This window comes from Trematomus bernacchii, unplaced genomic scaffold (assembly GCF_902827165.1).
Source record: "Trematomus bernacchii unplaced genomic scaffold, fTreBer1.1, whole genome shotgun sequence".
Taxonomy (NCBI): Eukaryota; Metazoa; Chordata; class Actinopteri; order Perciformes; family Nototheniidae; genus Trematomus; species Trematomus bernacchii.
In genome coordinates this window covers 4223154-4243707 of record NW_022987313.1, presented here as the reverse complement: position 1 = coordinate 4243707, position 20554 = coordinate 4223154, and the positions used below count along the sequence as shown (strand labels likewise).

The following is a 20554-nucleotide window of genomic DNA, read 5'->3' as shown; positions in this document are numbered from 1 at the left end:
TCAATAAACAACAGCTATTTATATCACTTGCCTGCTGCTGGGCTTTTTAGCCCTAAACTCTGCTTCTGACTGAGCCTACACATGTGTGTTTGTGTGCATGTGTTCATGCTTATGTGTGTCAAAGCGATTATGTGCAATTGAAACCGAAGATCAATTATTCAATAGGGGAGTCAGAGGCACGCTGACAACATTTGACCAATGACTCTCGTGGTCACTTTGTATGTGCAAACACACTAACAAAGACACATCATGGAAAGGTGCTTGGTGGAAACAGTCACTCGCACCCGAGACACAATCATGAGAAGATGATAATATCCCACTGGGAGGAAGAATCCCCCACACCCCACCCCCCAAAACGCACACACACACACACCAGCTCTTAAGGCTGCAAGTGCAACAGCGCCTAAACCCCGGCATTAAAGAATCTCAGTCGTCTATCCACTAGGTTTAGATGTCACTTTTTAATTGCTCAAACTGCTGTGCATTCTCACTGCCCTAAATTCATGGTTAATACTGTGAAGAGAAAAAAAGTGGCAAGAGGAGAGAGGGGATATATGTTAGGGGGCGGGGTGGTAAAATGGGGGCAACCTCCCATTGGCATTGCTTTCCCACTTTGAGATTCAGGAGCGTTAATGTCTCCAAACATGTATGTGTGTTGCATAAGGACTTAACTGCTGAAGCCCCTCTTGGCAGGCCCTCTTCTTCTTCTCTTTGAGTTGAACCCATTATAGTCATATAAAAGAGGGAGAAGAGGAGACGTTTGATATGAAGCAAAGGAAATAGATTGGCCCTATTTCCTGCCTGGCTGCTGCGGCGCAGACACTTGTGTTGCCTAGACGATGCAGGCAATTGACACTCAATTTTGTTTGAAATATCACGCCTCTATCATGCCATTATCAGCTTCCCCTGGTAATCCACAAAGCCGCCCTGTTTGATATCTGACAATAAGGGGGAGTCACAGAGTCGTGGAATCTCTCACTCGATTACCAGGCAGAAAGGGGGAAAGGGTTGGAAATGAAAGGGAGCAGAAGAGGATAGAGACAAAGAGAGAGTGAAAGAAATCGAGATGGAAAGATAGTGCAGGAGGGAGATGGAGAGGCTAAAAAAAGTCACACATTTATATGATAGCAGGGAGAAGTGGATGCAAACGGAGATTATACCTGCCTGCTCCGCAGACGCATACAAAGGAGCCCAACAGGCTTGGCATTGTGGGAAAAAAAGAAATCCGGGCAATAGGGGTGGCACTCATCACAAGTGAGAAAATGGGGCGATCTTGTAAGCTCACCCTCTCAGCTCAGGAGGGCTGGTGGGTAGGCAGGGGTAATGATAGAGCTGGATTTATTTTTTCTTTGTATTCTCCTCCCTTTCTGTGTGTCTGAGAATGTGTGTGTCAGTGTGTGTGTGCCAGCCTGCCAGCACGTCTCTGTTCTCTCTCTCGTTGGCCCTGCATGAAAGCAGGAAGCCCTCACCCACCCAAAAAGTGACAAGCTGGCTTATGAGGAATGAGCGTTACCTTCCAGCGATGATGACCTCTGTCACATGCTATATGCTGGATTCGTCGACAAGTGGCTAATATTGACATATGTTGAATGTTTTCTGAAGCTCTTCAAACAACGTAAAACACAGCTGTTGGTCTTCTCGGCTCCTCGGCAGGCAGGCAGAGAATACCTTTTGTCTACCTATGCACATGAATAAGGTGTTGTCTTAAGGGAGGGAGCCCAAGAGTAAGAGTAGAGGGGCCTCGCTAACAAGGGGAGATGTGCATCAACTCTTTCCCTTAATCCCCCTGTCTGGTTGTGATATTCAAAAATAACAGCGTTAGTAAAAGAATCCAGGGCAGAGGTGCCAGCCTCTGAGGAAAGGGAGGTTAATGACGGGAAATATTAGGGGACTGTCTGGTTGAGGAAGAAAGAAAGAGAAAGAAGAGATGATTCTACCCTCCTTACGTCAGAAAACTGGAAGAGCTCGGGCAGGTTAGCCACGTTGGGTTGCTACAATAAGGTCTCTTTCATACAGGTGTGTTGACGCCTGGGGCAGGCTTGGCCTCAGTCCATTCCATTCACCCTGGCTGATTTGAACAATAACTATCATATCTCTTAAAAGAGAAGGGAGGGTGAAGCGTCAAGAAGGAGATGCCTGAGAGCTGTGTCGGGGCCAAGAAAAACCCCCGCTGCCGTTGTCAGAGCTTGTTGATGTTGTAGGGAGGAAAAAACGGGCAAGTTTTTTTTTAACTCGCCCCCCCCCCCCCCCCCCCCCCTCCACCTCCATTATCCCCATATTTTTTTCCTTTCTCTCCCTCTACTTCTGCACTGGAATCAGTGTTTTTGTGCCGTAGGACAGTGTGGTGAGGAGACGGAGGAACAAAGTGCTGCTGTGTGGAGCAGCAGCTGCTGCTTGCCGGATCAAAGGGGCAACAAGCGTGGTCTTCCTGGCCCAACGCTGCTCTGGAGGTGTTTGACGGACAGTCAGCAGCTGGGGCCGCACAGCTCGCCATGTAGGGGTCAGGCTGCTGGACTGCAAGGCCCAGGGGTGACATGCCCTCACTGGACAGGGGGAAGAGGGGAGAAGGTGTTAGATGGGAGGGTAAATAGAGGGAGAGATGTCTATGTTTGTTTCCTTTGTTGTTTGTGTTTGCTGTTGTAGTTAAGAGAGTTACTTCTGGGATGTTTACTGTACATTTCAAATGGATAGTAAGATATGTACCCTTACTTAATGAACCAGTGTGTTCATCATAATGCATAGGTGGTAGTTGAATCCTTATTTTAAGGGTACAACCATCATTATAATAGCATTGCACTCCACACTGCAGTATTCCACCTCTTTGGTGCTGACAAGAAAATCAGAGCGAGAAAAGAGAGACAGACAGGGAGCGAGCATGCCGCAGTGCTATTGATTTATTTTAATTAGCTGCTCGTTAAATCGTGTCAGTTTGCAACACAAATATATAATTCTTTGTCTGATTTTCCACTCGAGTCTTAATGACTCGTACTCCCCGGGTTTCAGAGAGGAATTACTTCTGCAGCTAGACTGACAGAGCAACGCAAATGTTACTCATATTGGACTGAGGGGGGGGGGGATGCCACAAAAGGGCAATGAGTGGAGTAATAAAAAGGGAAAGAAAAACAGGTCAGTGAAAGTGCATGGAGGAGAGGTGAAACAGTCCCCCTTTGAGAGGCAGACAAAAGACTGTGGAGGGGGGCATGGAGGCACAGTGGATGAGAGAAAAAGAGAGAGGGAGAGACAGAGGTAAAACTATGTAAACACAGTGGCTGCCCTAAACGTAGGCCCTCTCTGACGTTCCTAAAAAACGATCCTGCCTCGCTCCGCTTCACATCTGCACTAAATCAAACACGGGGGTGAGGTAATGTTCGCCCAGCTTATGTCTCTTGACTCCTGTTTTAACTTAGAGAAGGGAAGAAGGGATGGAAAAGGGGAAACTCTGTCTCTGATAGGATGAGCTTGAGGAAGCTTCCCCGTTCCTACCCTATCTCTTTGTCTCTTATCTCCATCCTGAAGGAGTGGGGCCTGTGAAAAGCTCCCTTGTTATAGTTTATGATAAATCCATAGATACTGTAGGTTCATCCTGGTGGCAAGCTATGTATAAACTGTTGCACGGGGCCTGTTAGGAGCATGTGAGCTGATTTAATCAGTGTTGTTGACACTACAGTAGATCAGTGTTGGAGGTTCAGTAGCCCCAGACTGCCCCACTGTCTGACTGTACCATAATTAGGGTTTGCTTATACTAAACACACTCTCCTCATGGGGTTAATTTGCATGCACTTCCTGGTCAAAGGACACGGAGTTCTTCACTCATTTCTGCCTGACTTGCTTTTTTTTTAGCGGGAGTGGATCAAACTAAAGCCTTCCTCCTTTGATTCCGTTGAGTTGTGACTCAATCGCTGGGGGTTTGGAATCTTTATTTCTGTCTAAAGCAGAAGTATGGAAGCAATGAGCTCTAATAGGAACCAGAGGACAGTCATGTTTGCAAGCAGTGATCAGGGATTGAGTTCAGCACATTCTTGTTCAGATTGTGTTGCATCTAATCTTCCTGCAAACACAGACAGGGTCCCAGGAATTTGACGGACAAACGGAAACTTGCTCCCATGTACCTGGCATATGATCTCTCAAAAATGGCATGCACAGGTAAGCCGTTAAGGCACTGAACTGTCGACAACTTTTTTTTAATGCAATTTGAAAACGGCCTCCTTTCTTTGCACGCTTGACGGGGCAACATTTGCAGTTATTTCTTAAGAGACATGTTTAGCATTTGTTTCTCTCTCCGCTCTCACACTGGCTCTTGCTCGGTTTCTGTCTTTCATCGCAAACTCGTCAAACGAGTGACCCTACTCCTGATTGGTCTACTCCCTCCGATCTCCACGGCAATTGGCCAGTCAAGCAGCGAGGCTCTCCTGCTCCCTCCCTCTCTCTCTCTCTCTCTCCCTCTCTTGGCTGTGCTCCAGGGTAGGGTGGTTTGGCAAGACAATTTCTCAGAGAAGGAATGCTGACAACAGGAGCGAGTTACCAGGTGTGGCTGCAAGTCAGTTAACCAGAAACAAGGCCTTTCTGACAGATTGAGAGGAGGAAGTAAGCAAGAAAAAAAAGAATAAATACAAGCCTTGTATCAGACATACAGAGCGGTTTTCTGTGATTTCATCTTCAAAGTTCCAGGACTTTCATAGTGTTTGTCAACTTAATTTCATGATGATAATGCAGTTGGTTTGTTGCATTTAAGGGCCATAAAGTTGAAAGGACTTCATAAAATCGAGGCATGTTTTAGGATTATGTAAGTTCCCAATAAAGTCTCTACTTCTGTCTCAGACCACACACACACACACACACACACACACACACACACACACACACACACACACACACACACACACACACACACACACACACACACACACACACACACACACACACACACACACACACACACACACACACACACACACAGGGTTATAGCATAACATTGTATGCTAGCCAGGGTATTTAACACCTAAGCAGACAGTCTCTGAAGCCCCCCTCCCCCCTTTCACCCTGTGTATGTGAGCAGATATTAGTAACCAGGGATGCCGTGTTGATCCAGCCTCGTGGAGACCTCGTGTCAAGGAGACTCCTGCTGCCCTGGCTCCATCCGTCATATCTGCCGCTTATTTTCCCCTGCGGCCTGCACAGCCACAACACTCAGAGCGCTCGTAAACTTAGCACTCTGTATCAGGATGTATACGGAGCGAGGGTCTTCCAGTGGACATATTGTATCTGTGCATATACATGTGTTTGTAAACTCGTGTTGCTCACGCCATTTCAGGGTATGTCAGCAGGAAGTGCTACTCTCGGCCAATTGTCAGTAGCATGTAAAGAATGCGCCATTGTGCACATACACACATGTTGACTGACATGTGCATACATATTCACATTCACGCTCCAACTCGTTCTTAGCACTCCAAGAGCAGTTTTTGATATACAACTTGAAAATGTGTTTAAGACTAAAGGAGGCCACTTGCCCACGTTAAACAGCAGTTGGCCGCTGCCCCCACCAGCCCGCTTTCTCCCGGGGTAATGTACACATTCTGAGCTGTATCCCAAGGAATGACCTCCACACGACCCCCTAACCTTGCTTTTAATTATTTGTTTGAAGACAGCATGGAGTTCCCATGCTGAGAGGTACTCAGAGTGCATGTGTGTGTGTGTTGGTGTTTCTGTGCTCTAACATTGAGCAGAGGCAGGCCATAATAAGCTCGACCACCAGATGTAGATAATAAAACATGGGCTTTGGCTTGGAGGTTTTTAGCTAGTGTCCCCTGTGAGCCTCCTGTGTTCTGGTTAGTCTACAGACACACTGGCGGTGGTTGTGGTCATGTCCATGGTGTTGATGTGTAGATTTACAGCCCATGCGTATGTTTTAGCGAGTGGTTGGGAATTCTGAGTCCCTGTGGTCAACCTCTGTGTCTCTCCAGGGCCTCGGGTCCTCAGATCTGTCCATCTATTCGTCCATCCCAGTTTGCTTCATCTCTGGAGGATTCCAGGTTGTGTTGTTCTAAGCACACACCATTAGCAGCTCACGGGTTGAGAGAAAACAGTGTTATCAGGACTGGCTCTGATAATCTCAATTGGCTTTACTCAGACTGATAAAAGGTGCTCTAAGGCCACGAGAGGGGCCCTTAGTCACCCCCCACTCCCTCCATTGCACAGCATCGCCTCCTAGTTACTGTGGCAACTTGTTTAGCGGACAAAAACAGAGCCTTAATGTGTGTGTGGGTGTGATATGGTGGTGGTTGGCCAATAGGGAATGTTGACAAGAAGCAGGTCCATGTCAGAAGCAGCAGGGGGGAACATATTTGAATATACATATGTTTGTGAATACGGCAATAAGCTGTTTTGATAATTAAACAAATTGTATTTCAATGAGAGTAAATACGCTGACAGCTAAACATGTTCCTGCATTTTTTTTTTGTCACACATTGCTGGTAAGAAGCGGGGGAGACAACATTGGAAGAATACTGTTTGATGTTATATTATCTATAGATCCATACTTTGATCTTAAAGTATTTCCTCTGCAGTCACTGGAAACCGTATGGGCAAATTTAGCACCTGGGAAGAACATTTAAAATATGATGTGTTTATAGTTATATCCCAGAATAGGTAAGAATGCACATGGTTGTGATTTTGAGCCCTTTGGTGCGTGTAGGAAGGGAAAAAGCAGGACATATCTTTCAGCAGGCACTAGTTGAGCTTAAAGAAGGGAGTGTGACACCAGGAATGTCTTACTGTTTACTTGCTCAGCTGGTTTTGATGCTGGAAGCGACTCTCTCTATCTTAACAACTGCAGGCATTTCTGACAGCATAGCTATCTAAGAATGCTTTGTCCCCTTTGTTCTATCAAAAAATACTTTCACAGTTAATAAACCGTAATCCTCATTCCTTCCTTAAAACACAAACCATGCATTACAATCATATAATTTCCAATCCAACACTCATTGGCGCACCCCGCCTCCCTACCTCCTCTTTCGTTCTCTACTCGTTCTCATATGGATGCGTTTCATCTTTTTCTCTCAGGGGCCCGCGGCACCCCTGCGTACCTGCACTCTGGATGCCCCCTGGCAAATGAGCACCGCGTCTCTCTTTTCCCAACCGTGCATTTTGTACGTTTAACCATGTCACTTTGAGTCGGGCAGATTACAGGCGTTTAAGTTCATTGGAGAAGGTAAGGGCAGGTATCAGGGCTTCATGGGGGATTAGGAGCCCAAATTGGTTCCAGCTCTCCCTTCTTTCTAATGACCAGTTCTTTACCGTTCTGATGGTGCCGTGGCCTGTACGTTAGAAGAGGGGCCTTTTTTTTCCTCTCCTCTCCTTTTTTGTAACCAGCAAAGGACTCCACGCTGGACAGCTCCAACGTGATCTGTAATATCAACCACATGGCGGTACCTGTAGTGCTAAAATCCACACTATGTTTTAGTATGTAAAAGTGAATGAGAGGAAGACACAGAGAGAAGACGAGGGGGATACAAGAGGAAGATATAGAGATAAATAATGCTTGCTCGACCTGAGTGTCCAGCTTGTGTTTGCCGCAGCCCAGGGCATCTCCATTCTAAGTTAAAAAATGTTGCCCCTGGCTGGCAGTCACCTCCAGATGACCTCCGGCTCTACAGTGGAAAAGCCACAGGAGCAAGGCCGGCTGGGGAGGCTTTGTGGAGCTGCACTTATTCGCTGCTGTGGTGGTGATAAAACTTCAGACAGCCTAATTGATGGGCTCGCTGACATAACAATACCTTGTGAAAGCACGGAGTGGCCCATGCCTGGTCCTCATTTCTAGACAGCTGGAAGGGGAGCAGAACCCCCTACAATGCAGCCAGAGTGGGGGTCCCACAGAGGGGAATGGTAGAGTGGGGGTGGGATGGTGGGGAGCAATGAAAGGAACCATTTGTATCCTGCACTTTGCTAACCTAAAGCTTACTTTGGAATTCCAATGGGTGATAACACAGAAATAACGTTGTTTTGGAGAAGGAGCTGTAGAAAGGACACTGTACACTGTGGATAAAGTTTCTGTGGCGACTGGCTGCAGTGAAGACAGGGAGAGAGTGATGTGCCACGCTGAGGGTTCTTCTGTGCCCAAGCTGCACTTAATACTTGAGGAATGTCTCCCTGGTGCCCATAGCAACCAAACGTAATCAAAAGCTTTATTAAAAGAGGGGGGAATAGATCATAAGGAACATTAAAAGTATCCCTCGCTGGGTTCCCAAGTCAGAATACAATTGCCCTTTTGTTTGTTGCTGTTTTGTTGTGAGCGCCTCTCTCAAGGACTCGGTGGCTAATGTTGCCATTAAGTCATGCAAAACTGTTTTGTCTTTGTGGTGGCTTGTGATGAATCTCTCTGTGCGGTGAATTGCAGGGTGATTTAACGTTTGTTTTTCTCCTCTGTTTTTTCTCCCCCCTCTGCCAGGTTCATTAACGCCAGGAGAAGAATAGTACAGCCCATGATTGACCAGTCAAATCGAGCAGGTAAAAAAAATAAGACCAGCTGACATTACGTACTGTTTCTCTCTCCTTCTTTCCCCAGCATGAAGACACCCTTCCCAAATCCTTTACTGGCATGCACATCATGCCTGGAGCCCAGATCTTTTTTAAAAGGGGGATCTTACCCCCCCCCAAAAAAACATCTACTCCCTCCTCTTCCTCTCCCTTCCCTCATCCCCTTTTCCATCTATGTATGAGATGCGTTCAGCAGTGGTGCGGGCCGTTTGCTGATTGACTCTAATTGGAGATTTCCCAGTCTAAGTGGAGAGAGAGGTATATTAGCACTCTCTCTGTGAATTACTAATTGGACACAAGAGGAGTGCCAGAAATGCTAGCAGCAATTTACGAGTTATCTTTTTTTTTTTTAAGCTGTTTTGTTTCTAATTTATTTCCGGTCGAGGGTTAGGGGGGGATTCCCCTCACTTTTTCTGCTGCGTTTTTATTTGATTCCCTCAAGAATTCAGAATTTTGATATTAAGTAGTCATTCAGCACATTTTAAACGTCTGGATCTCAACATAGCTACTTAGTCAAATTTTCAGCTTAAGAGTAACAGTTAATGTATTTTCAGTCATGAAAACTGCCCTTAGGAGGGAGAATGAGTTTAAAACGTTGCCTAGATTAAATCAGATCTGATGTTTGATGTTTTAACGCCAACGCAGAAAGAGATCTTAATTTCTTTAAAATTATGGAAAGCTTCATATTGTTAATTGATGACGCATTCATTTTCCATTTCTATTGTGGTCAGATTACAAAAAGCACTAACTTAGTGGTAAACATACGGCTCTGTGATCCTGTTGAATGATTGACTCAACCTAAGCTTCATTGACTTTGGCTTTGCAAAAGAAGCCAAGTAATTTGTCTCGGGGAGGGAAAAGCTGTTTTTGTTGATTAGCAAGCTCCCCGTTTTATAAAGTCACCACACAGCGGGATGAAAAATCGCTCAAAACCAACATGAAGCGTGATTAAAATAAGCTGCACTTATAAATGTGGGGGACTTTTTTACAAATGCCGTGCACTGTGAAATATTCGTCAGCATTTAACCGATATGTGCCAATCAACAATCATTACAAAAACAGCATGACTAACAGCTCCCCCTAATCTGTACAAATTACAGATTTCCTCAGATAATTATGTTTTAGTCCTAGAATACGCTTTTTTTCAACAGTCTCCACAGAGCTTTAATTCATTAGGGCTTAGAGCAGGCAAAACGAGACACAACAGAGAAACCTCATTACTACTGTATCTTCTGTTTTATAACAGATTATGAGATAAATAATTCAGTTAATTGAATAATTTTCAAGAAGAATTTAATGGGTTTTCTTTAGGACTAGATCACTATTGACTTAAATTTGGACTCGCTGAACTGCCTGAAATTCTTCCTTTCCTGTCAAACTGCATGCTTTCTTCTTAGAGAACAATGTATCTCCTGTGAGTGTGGTTTTGAATGACATCGGTCTGTGTGTGTGTGTGTGTGTGTGCGTGTGTGTGTGTGTGTGTGTGTGTGTGTGTGTGTGTGTGTGTGTGTGTGTGTGTGTGTGTGTGTGTGTGTGTGTGTGTGTGTGTGTGTGTGTGTGTGTGTGTGTGTGTGCTAGCATGCATTGGGACCTACTGTATGCGTGTTTGCATGCCACGCGTCAGTCATTGCGGTCTACAAACATGAGCACAATGTCTTACAGTATGTTTGGGCTTGAGCTGGGACAATTGCTGATTGTCTGGTGTGTTTTCTCTTCTTCTTCCCCCCCTCCCTTTTTCATGTCCACGTTTTGACTACAATCAGGTTTTCTTATTGATCCTTCAGTGAGCCAAGGAGCAGCATACAGTCCAGAGGGCCAGCCAATGGGCAGCTTCGTGCTGGATGGCCAGCAACACATGGGGATCCGACCCGCCGGTAGGTCGTCCACCTCTTGTCCTTTTGCACCTTTCCCTCCGTAATGCCTGCTTTACCGGACACCAGTTTCACCCTCAGTTATCGCAACACTGATCTCTAGTCTGTAACATGTAGATCTAGTCACATCAGCACGGAACAGGTCCCTGAGTCGGCAACGTAAACCTAATACTAACAAGTGCTTCACAACCACGATAACACTTCTCTTTAAACCCCCTTACAGTTCCCCAGACTGTCTTGCTTCTAACACATCTGGGAAAATCCCTTATGAATGATCATAACAAAGGGATTTGTGGGATGGCATGCACAAATAAAAACACTTCTTTACACCTTTCACTTCCCCATTTTCCATCTAACCCTTACCCTTTTCTATCAGTGGTTTTTCTTCCCTATAATTCAAACTCCTGCTGACCCTTTTCCTGGCGTTTATCTTCTCTTTCTAGGGCCTATGAGTGGAATGGGGATGAATATGGGCATGGATGGGCAATGGCACTACATGTAACCTCCATCTTGTAAAGCAAAACGCAAAGAAAAAGGGGGAAGTAAGTACTGGGCTCTTTTCCTTATTTTCAACTGTTGGGGTTGTGGGTTTCATTTTTTTCCTTTCACTTCACCCGCACTACCCCTTCTTACCCTGGCCATGATTTAGCAATAGGCTCCGACACCCTTCTCCCTAGCACCAACAACTATGAGCCTGTATGCAGGAATGTTTAAGCAAGATGCTTTAGGGGTAGAAGGGGGGGCCCAGTGGCCAAGGATGAATTAAAGACTTGGGGGGGAAAAAGGGGGGAACCGTCCCGGGACAGAGAGGAACCGTCGACTTGTGGCGCCAGACAACAGGAACAACAACAACAAGAAGGAGGTGAAGAAACAAGCTGGCATGGCATGTGCACATTTATTTATCACAACAGCACCATCGCTCTCCCCATCCTGGACAGCCAATGCAAATGTTGGACATTTAGGGAAAAAATAACATCTCCTGGGGAAGGGGCTGACGGGGAGAAATTAAGCAGGCTCCAGTGAAGCGATAAAGAAGGAGAAGTGAAACTGTCCTCCGAGTGACATAAATCTGTCTGGGGAAGGATTGATGCCCAAATTATCTTATATGCAAAGACGGGAACACGGCAGTACATTACGGTCCCTGAGCGAGATATACGGGCCGTGGGTGACATGGCCGATCCTTCACTGGGGGTTTGGTTTGAGCTGTGTAAAGGGAGGAATGAGTGCGGGGGGGGGCTGTGTGTTTTGATTATTTTTTACTGGAGGGAGACGATTTAAGGGGAGGCGGGAGCCAGTGACTAGCCTGACCTGAGTCTCACAGACAAGAGCAGGGAGACATTGAGATACATTTATAAGGTTGTAGACACAGGCATGACTGCATCTAAAAGGATGGGATCTCTTTCAGATACAGTCTCTCTGTGGCGCTGACTCTGTCACACACACACACACACAATCACTATACAGCTAAATGGCGGCAGTCTGATTAAGCTGGCCATTCCACCTCCCGCTAGTGCCACAGTGCTGACATTTGGAAAATCAAGACATATCACATCCCAAAGGCGGCAGGGCAGAAGAGATTTTATTTTAACACCTAAACTCCCTTGCCCAATGAGGCACAATATAATAACACTTACCTTGATTAAAAGAACCCTTTATATGTAAATGGAGACTGGATTTTCCAAAGGGTCACAGCAGCAATTCTGCCGACAGAGATCATTTCACCCCTCTAGTCGTTGCCTCCTATCTCTCTCTCTTTCTCTCTCTCTCTCTCCCTATGTTTCTCTCTGTCTCTCGCCCTTTTTTTCTCTCGTCCCCTCCTGTCTTTGCTAATGGCAGCATGAAAAAAAAAAATCAGGAAGCAATGTTCCCTAAAACAGCCACACAGAGACAACATTTGCTCAGGTTGGCTAATTCTTAATATAGGGCTATATAATTTTGAGACTATTTAATTACGTAACATACTTTATGCTTCATGACCAATTACATTAATAGCTTAATACAGAGGAATATTATCCTCTCTTGATTTGATTACACAGCCACACAATATGGTATATTTGGTACTTAATTATGGCCAGCCATTGAGCAGGACCACTGTGCCATAACAGAAGTGAACAGCCAGCGAGGGAGGCAAGCATGCAGAGATGGAGAGATGGAGAGGGAGGGAGGCCCAGTCTGTACTCGGTTATTGTCTTCAGATGGTTTTACCACTCTTGTTAATAAAGGAGGGGGGGGGGTCTCAGATCTACTTAACAGAATGACTGCATCTTACAAGACTGGAGATTACCAGCTTACAGTGTCAAAAACATCTGCTGGGCCTTTTAACAGGAGCTGCTCTAGGTTATATGGAGGTGAGGGCAACCATCATACCCCAACACCCTGAATGATTTATTTATTTTATGACCCCAGTAGTGAGGTTTTAAGAGACCTGCTCTGACAAACATGTGCATTTCAAATGAACTGACATGGAAAGGGAGTATTAGAAAATGGCCCAGCTTTCAACCAATGAGACTGGTCATTAATCTTGGCCTTTGCTGTCCCCTTTCTTCCCCCCTCTCCTTTCTGTCCTCCTCCTCCTCTTCCCCTCACCGGGGCCCTCCAGTGTAATTTCTTAATTGCAGTGTACTAAGGTGGAGGAATGCAGAGAGTGAGCATGCCTAGTGACCTTGCAGCGACCTCTCCCCTCCTATTACAGCTTCTAATCCCCCAGGGGTTCACATTACAAAGCAGGTCGGCCCAGACCCAATCTCAGACCCAGGCCCCCTGGCTCCAGCGGGACCCCCTGCTCTCACTAGCCTCTCCCCAAGGTCCAGGCCTGTAGACCAGCCATGTTCCCATACTCCAGTCCCGGGCTCCAGGAACAACCCCCCCAACATCTTGCTTTTTTCTTTCTGATTACGACAAACAGGCGTGTGAAAAGCCAAACAGTGGCACTGCTGAGGCGGCCCTGTGTCCTGGGTCCTGTCACAGTGTGAGGGATGCCAGCATGCTGAGGTCTCCACACATATGAAGTGGATCCCATCATCAATATACCCCACCTGCTTGTTCTTTCTTTGCTCATTTAACTTCCTTCCTTTTATCCTTGCTACTGTTTCCCTTTTTCCAAAACCCACACCCCATGCATATAAGAGCCTTGTTTTGCTTTAAAATGCTTTCATTCGGGGGTGGAACCGAGCCTTTAACGCTCTCTGGTACAGCTAACTGAGACCTAAATGATTTAATAACCTCTTTAAGGGATTTTAAATCAAATATGTTCACAGAGACTCGTCCCCCTGAGAGAACGCTTGTTCGGTTTTGTCACTTAAGTCAGCTGGGGAATTGACTGTTCCACTTGTAAGAGTATTAGCACTTCTCCACATCAATACCGCCGGTTGATTTCCCTCCCATCCTCCAGGACTGCAGTGTCTGTGGATGACTGAGGATCATTTTCCAACCTGAGACCTGACCACAACGCTATTGGGCATTGTAAACCACTCACCATAGTCTAAAATAGCTCAGCGCAATAATGTCTCTCTTTACTTGTCGGAGCTAAAAGCAATGTAGTCATTGAAGCAGTGTCATCAAATCGGCTTAGCCCTTTGAAGGAGCATGTCAAAAGTTATATTGAGTGTGTTTATTTATTTCTCTCTTTCTGTGTTTCTCTCAGGTCTGCCAGGCATGCCGGGGGAGTACGTACCTCAGAGCGGTCCTATGGGCATGAGCATGGCCCCACCTACTTTCACCAACCCTCATCAGATGACCTCCCACCCCTCCCAGCTTCGACACGGACCCCCTCTCCATGCGTACCTGCCGGACCACCCCCACGCCCACCATCCTTATCACCATCACCATCCCCACCACGCCATGCTGATGCATGGAGGACCCTCGTCGCACCCAGGAATGACCATGTCTGCACAGAGACCCCCTTTGCTCACTCCCATTGACCCCAGTACTGGAGGACAAGGCCTGGACATCCATGCCCAATAGTATAAGGGAACTTTGCTACCACAACAACAGCAGCTATTACAAGAAAACAGTTTTAAAAAAAGAAAGCAGCAGCCCATAATAAATCCTATTTTGAGACTATTTTTAAGAATAAAAAGCGAACCCTTTTGACCAGAATTTGACACTAAAGAAACAGAATTCCAGATGAGCTGTGATAAATCTTCTCTCTTTTTTTTTTTTTAGACTTGTCAATTTTGTTACTTTCATCCAAACGGAGGACCAAGCTGACAAGAACACTTTGTAAAGTCTTGGGCTTTTGGTAGAGATCAACAGAGGATGTTTTGACGTACACGTGTGCAAAGAATGGACATATGCACACACTCAAAAACACACACTCTTCGCACACTAACTCACACACACCGACATAAACATGTTCAGTACACTTTCATGTGACGCGCTCAAACGCTTCTAAAATAAAATCACTCTGGAAGATTTAAAAAAGAAACGACAGAAAGACTCCAAGAGTTATAACTACTGTAGTATAAAAAGTATAGATAAATAAGTTAAAACTTGTGCATTTTTCGTTGATCACATGGTTTATGTTTCCTGAGCTAGTTTTAGAATTAAAGGTTAACCTTTTCTCTCACACTGTGTGTGCTCCTTCCTGGAGGAGAAACTGTCTCGCAGCACAGCACTATAAAAGAAAAAAAACAACAAGAAGATGGAACATCTCAAACCATAGAGGGCAATCAGGTCCTGTCCCCCATAAGAACAGGGCATGATGGGAAAAGGCTGCTAAATGACACCGGATCTTTCCAGAAGATTCAGTTTGAACATTTGTCATGCCCCTCTTTTTTTGGTTCATGAATGAATGTTGCCCTGTAGGTTTTAAAGGAAAAAAGTTCTTTGTTTGAATTGCCCAAGCACTGGATTGTGTTGGTTTTATACATTTTTATTTTAATATTATTTTATTTTTTTTGTACCCTGGACTCTCATTGGTAAGAGCCTGTTGAAGGAAGCTTAATAGTGGAAAAGCAACATCCTACAGCGCTTCTTTATCTGCGGATCAACATTCTTGCCATAAGGACAATACTGACACAAACGTTGATTCTGCGGCACTGGAGAAGCATTTGATGGTTGATGCACCAAAAAACCTAAAACAAAAAAAAGGAAAAAAAAAAACTTAAATTATGAACTCAATGCTTTTGGAGGAAGAAAAGCTGAGAGAATATTGTAACAAACTTCGTACAGAGTTCAGTCTATTAATTGTTTCATGTTAGATATTCTATGTGTTTACCTCAATTGAAAAAGAATGTTTTTGCTAGTTTCAGATCTGCTGTGGCATTGATATTGTATGTCCATGAATTCCTTCCTTTTTCAGCACGTGTTCCTCACTAGATGATAAGATGCCGTCTCCCTTAAGCTTTGTCAAAAATACATTAAATACTTGTATGAGGACTGTGACGTAATGTTTAAAAGGTGTTCAGTCACAAATGCTGTAATAAATATTTCATTTTTGATTTTTGTTAGATTTTTGTGTGATTAACTGTGTTATAAACAGAGACTTTATCCACATTCCCATTGTAATTGTAATAACATTTATTGGCTTATATATTATCATTCAAAAAAACAGGTCCTGTCGAAAAGACTTTCATTTTTGAAATGGTCAGAAAAATTCAAGAGTTACATCACCACTTTTTCCAGCACTCTATTTTCACTAGCTCCTTTTAACCAGACTGCCCATTAAAATGCCCTCTTATAATGACAAATACAAATGATGGTTGGAATATATCTTGCCATGCCAATTTATTTAAGCACACAAACATGTCCTCTAAATGATAAATAGCTCTCAAACACAAATGAAGGTTACAAATTAATGGGGCAAATTCACCACCAGCAGATCTTTAGTTTAACACCAAAAGACAAACTGTGAGGAGTGACATTGTGGTAAATAAAAAATAAAAAAAGTAATTGGTGGCTTTCAGCTCGTAAATGTAGGGGACAAAAATAAATTACATTTTCTGAAAAAAACATTTATTTACTTTAAAACATCCCAATTTCCTTTTTACATAAATAAACACACGTTAATACAATATAGAAAAATACTATTTCAGATATTTCTGTTTGTTTAAAACGGCTGGATCATCTATATTTGGGAATTTAAAGAAAAGTCAAATATAGTAAATACACCCTTCACTCTAGTCTTCAAACAATACAGCGAGGATCGTCCCCTGTGTGATTTATCCAGATCCACGGCTGGCCCTCTCCGTGTAGTCTGCTCGTTTCTGCCGTTTTGCAGCGCCGCCTGTCGGCCAGATGTGGGAGTGCACCGCTGGGCTTTGATAGGCTATCTCTTCTCTATCTCTTTGCGTGTGTTTGCCCGCGGCCATCAAAGTCATAGCCTTAAACCAGAAATGACAACATCACTTCGGCTGAAATATGTTCTACCTTTCACATAGAAGTTTAGACTTGTGCTTTGTCCAATTCAAGGCCTCCTTTTTTTTTTTTTAAATCATTTTTTCTTTAAATTTAATTTACAAACTCTTCTTATCTGCTGACTTTGAATCAACAAAAAATAATACGTGGCATAAAGGATAATAAAATATAGGATTAATATTTGATAATGCTGTTTACCTTTTACATTTTTTAGTGCACTTAAACAGCTGGGATTTTTGTTTATCCACAGCTGGTTATTTTTGTATTCTCTTGTGGCCTTCTGAAAGTTATTTTGTTTACAGCAATTAGTTAAAAAAAATCCCACGTTGTCCTAAATATGACCTAAATCATGTTTAGCTATTTATTAATTTGTAATTAATCTAGACAATAATGTATTTAAGTTTAGTTCGTGTTGGGCCTTTATTGTATTTATTTTAATGTTGGATTATGTACGTTCCTAACAAAAGAAAGATACACAAACATATTATATTTTTGATTTAAATCCGTTTCTCACACTGAAAAATTACAGTTACATTTCTGGCGTAGAGAGTAAATTAATTTAAATCTCAAAATTCAAATACTTTTTTTTAGCAGTTTATTTATTTGGATTTTAAATGAATTTCTGTTTAACACCCTGACTGTGCAACTCATTTTCCTCTGAGTTATTTTAGCATTTAGTTGGAATGTTACACAGGTTGTTTTATTGAAATTCCGGACATAATACAGTTCATGTTTGTTTAACAATTTCACAGAGGAGTGTTAAGGCCTTAACCAGGTTGGAACATTTGTAGATATGTATTAGTTTCACACCAGCGTCTAGTTAATGAATGATGCATCTTATTCCCTTAACTATTCAAAACATTTAAGTCCTTTTTTGTTTTTCTATCGCTCTATTATTATGTGGATAAAACGGAAGGAAGAAGCCCTCCGTTTTGTGCGGAGATTATCAGATGAAAAAGAGAGAAAACGTGAGGATTACTGTGGATGGAGAGGATTTTAATATTAATAGTTTTTTTTCTTTTCTTCCCCCACCCTCCCCCCTTCCTCGCCTCCTCCTCCTCCCCCCCTCTTCCCCGATGAGACAGAAGGTAGATTGCCTCTGCTGCTTTCCTTTTGCCGATTCGGTGTGACAGGGATGATGGATGATCCAGCCGAGCTAAACAACTCCTCCCCTTCATCTCCTCCCTGTCAAAGCCAGTCCGGGCTGCTGCTGCAGGAATAAAATAAGGAATATATTCCCTCTGCACTGCTGCACAATGCAGCCCGGTCCTCCGTGCAACAATATTAAAAGTCCACACACAGTTTACTCGCTGGAAACACTATGTGCAGACGCAACATGTTAATAATGCTTATATTATTGGCTCTGTGGTTTTCTCTGCAGAGCTTCTTGTAAAGTGCATGATCTGAGGGGTATTTTTAGATTCACTCATGCATCTGCTTGCAGCCAGAGAGAAACGCATCAACAAAAAAAGTTTGTTTCTACTTTGTTTTTCTTTCAAATTGCTGATTTGGATAGTGGTCATAAAAATGGACGCACACGAGGGGCTGAGTGTCCTTCGCTTTGCAGCTGGCTCTCCCCGAAATGGCTTGCTCTGGGGGACAGTTTTTAGGTTTTGTGTGTGTAGGCCTGTGTGTGTGTGTGTGTGTGTGTGTGTGTGTGTGTGTGTGTGTGTGTGTGTGTGTGTGTGTGTGTGTGTGTGTGTGTGTGTGTGTTGCCCTCCTTTTCTTTTTTCTCTCCTTTTTTTTAACATTTCAGCAGTTTTCTCTCCTCTTGCCATGAGGTGTTTCTATGACTACGTTATGTAGGCCTGTGTGAGCGGGTCAGAGGCGGGGGTCCCTGGGAGAAAAGGGCCGCATTTGGCTGATCATTTATCAATGTCAACCGCATAATGATTCTCCCTGCAGTCCCCTATTGATGAGGATAATTACATTAGCTCAGAGTGACTGATCAATAAAGCCCAGGGAAAATGGTTTATTATAGCACCACCGAAAAGGCTTTCTTTAAAAAGGGGACTGGCTGGCTTTGAAAAAAAAAAGGAAATAAAAGACAGGGTTGATGTGCACAATCCAAACTCCGGAAAGATAAAGTGGGAGGCAAAACTTCATCCGCACGCAGATTTCACGAGTCTGAATGTTTTTTCTTTCTTGTATTTCATTAATTTTCTTTTTGTGTTATTTATTGTTTGAAGCGATCCATAGTTTATTTATTTCGTGGGAAAAAAACTATTTACATTCTCCTTCATTAAACAAGAAAATATATGGAGTGCATCGTTTTTGATCCAACTGGTACATTTAAATAGACTAAAGGTGAATCATTCCCTTGTGATTATTTAATGATAAATCAAAAGTCAAACTAAAGACATAACTCACCAATGACTTACATTTAGCCAAATACCTTGTAGCAGTTAAGGCGTGATTTCAAACATAATGTGTCTTGATGGCAGGAACACCTGATACAGTGTCAACAAATCCACATCGGCCATGAAAAAGAAATCCCTTACAAATTAAGAGTAAACAAAAATAGCCTTGTATTGTTGGCCAGGTTGCAGAAATACTACACCGGAATAAATAGTCCCAAAAGACGGCCAGTAAACGCATGTTTGACCTCTCTCTCAGTGTCTCCGTGAGTGCGTGTTCTTTAATTGTCAACAACTTATCCCCTGCAGGAATGGTGCAAACTCTTTCGCCTTAATTCTCCGTGGTGCTCCGCGCCAGCTCCCATTTACCGCTGATGAACGTGTCTGCAGGAGACAGCTCCATTATCTATTTATCATTTATGATAGTATTTCTCAGACAATGGAGGAAGAAAACGCTTCTACAGATATAGTCTCACTCATGGCTCTCCACTGCCCTTTCACAAACGTGCCTCTTTATTTATTCGATGGCATTTTGTTAAATAGAACAATTTGATTTTATCCTAGAAAATAAAGCCTTGACATTTTGGATTATTATCTAAATAAGCATAATTAGATTTCTTTACGTTTACAAATGTATAAGCAGCGTTATTAAGAAAACAAATCATAAAACAATTATCACATGGACAACATGTGCTTTATTAATCTATATTTCAGACGGATTGGGTTAAATTAAAGTGTGGTTTTAGGGGAAATATTGAAAATAAATCTCTCAGATGGGTGATTTCAGGACTTTTTGCGCTTGGCTGCAACTACTTGAATTAGAGGCGATTTTGTTCACACTTCAGCGGTGCTTGTCTTCTTAAAAATGAGTGACAGTCAGCCTCCCCCTTCCCAACACACACTCACCCCACAAATACATCTTGATGATATGAAAATTATAATTAGTCAAATAATGTAGCTATAGGGGTTTTTGAAGGAGAAGAAATCGAAAACTGCACTCGGTCTGTTGTGAAGCAGCAGGAAGAGAGGGCATGTGAGTGCAGAATAAATAAAGCGCAATAAAAAAGGAAATAGCCGGAGTTTAGTCAAGCCTTGAGGTGCTCAAACCTTTATTTCAATCAGTTAAGATTTAATTAGACAAGCCTCAGGCCCGGCCGTCTCCTTTTTTTTCTTCTCATTATGTGCCTTCTCCAGCGCTGTGTTACAATGCCCCTAAGGTTGTGAACATTTGACCGGTTTTTCCAGTGAAATGATCACGCTTTATGGCTTGAGTACCCATAAGATTCGCAAATAAATCTGGCATTATTCCATTATGAGGCGGAAGTCCAAACAGTGAACGGCGAAAATATTGATTCATTTTAATTGATGGTTTGTTGTCCTTTAAACTGATCTTATTTATAATGAATTTCCTTGGGTTATTTTGAGATCTTGGAAAAA

At 43.4% G+C, this 20554-nt stretch overlaps 1 protein-coding gene across 5 annotated transcripts in view; it reads left to right on the top strand.

Annotated features, from left to right (window-relative positions):
* meis2a (Meis homeobox 2a) overlaps positions 1-15844 on the top strand; it is a 77061-nt gene extending 61217 nt beyond the window's left edge. For 2 of the 5 annotated variants that reach the window (XM_034115275.1, XM_034115200.1), the window contains exons 10-12: positions 8444-8502; positions 10296-10406; positions 14047-15844. In XM_034115275.1, coding sequence (XP_033971166.1) covers positions 8444-8502; positions 10296-10406; positions 14047-14366 — 490 coding nt within the window. In that variant the 3' untranslated portion in view covers positions 14367-15844. Of the gene's footprint in view, positions 1-8443; positions 8503-10295; positions 10407-10846; positions 10946-14046 lie in introns of all 5 variants that reach the window. The other 3 variants (XM_034115414.1, XM_034115479.1, XM_034115351.1) reach the window with 3 other exon arrangements.
* The last annotated feature ends 4710 nt before the right edge of the window (positions 15845-20554 follow it).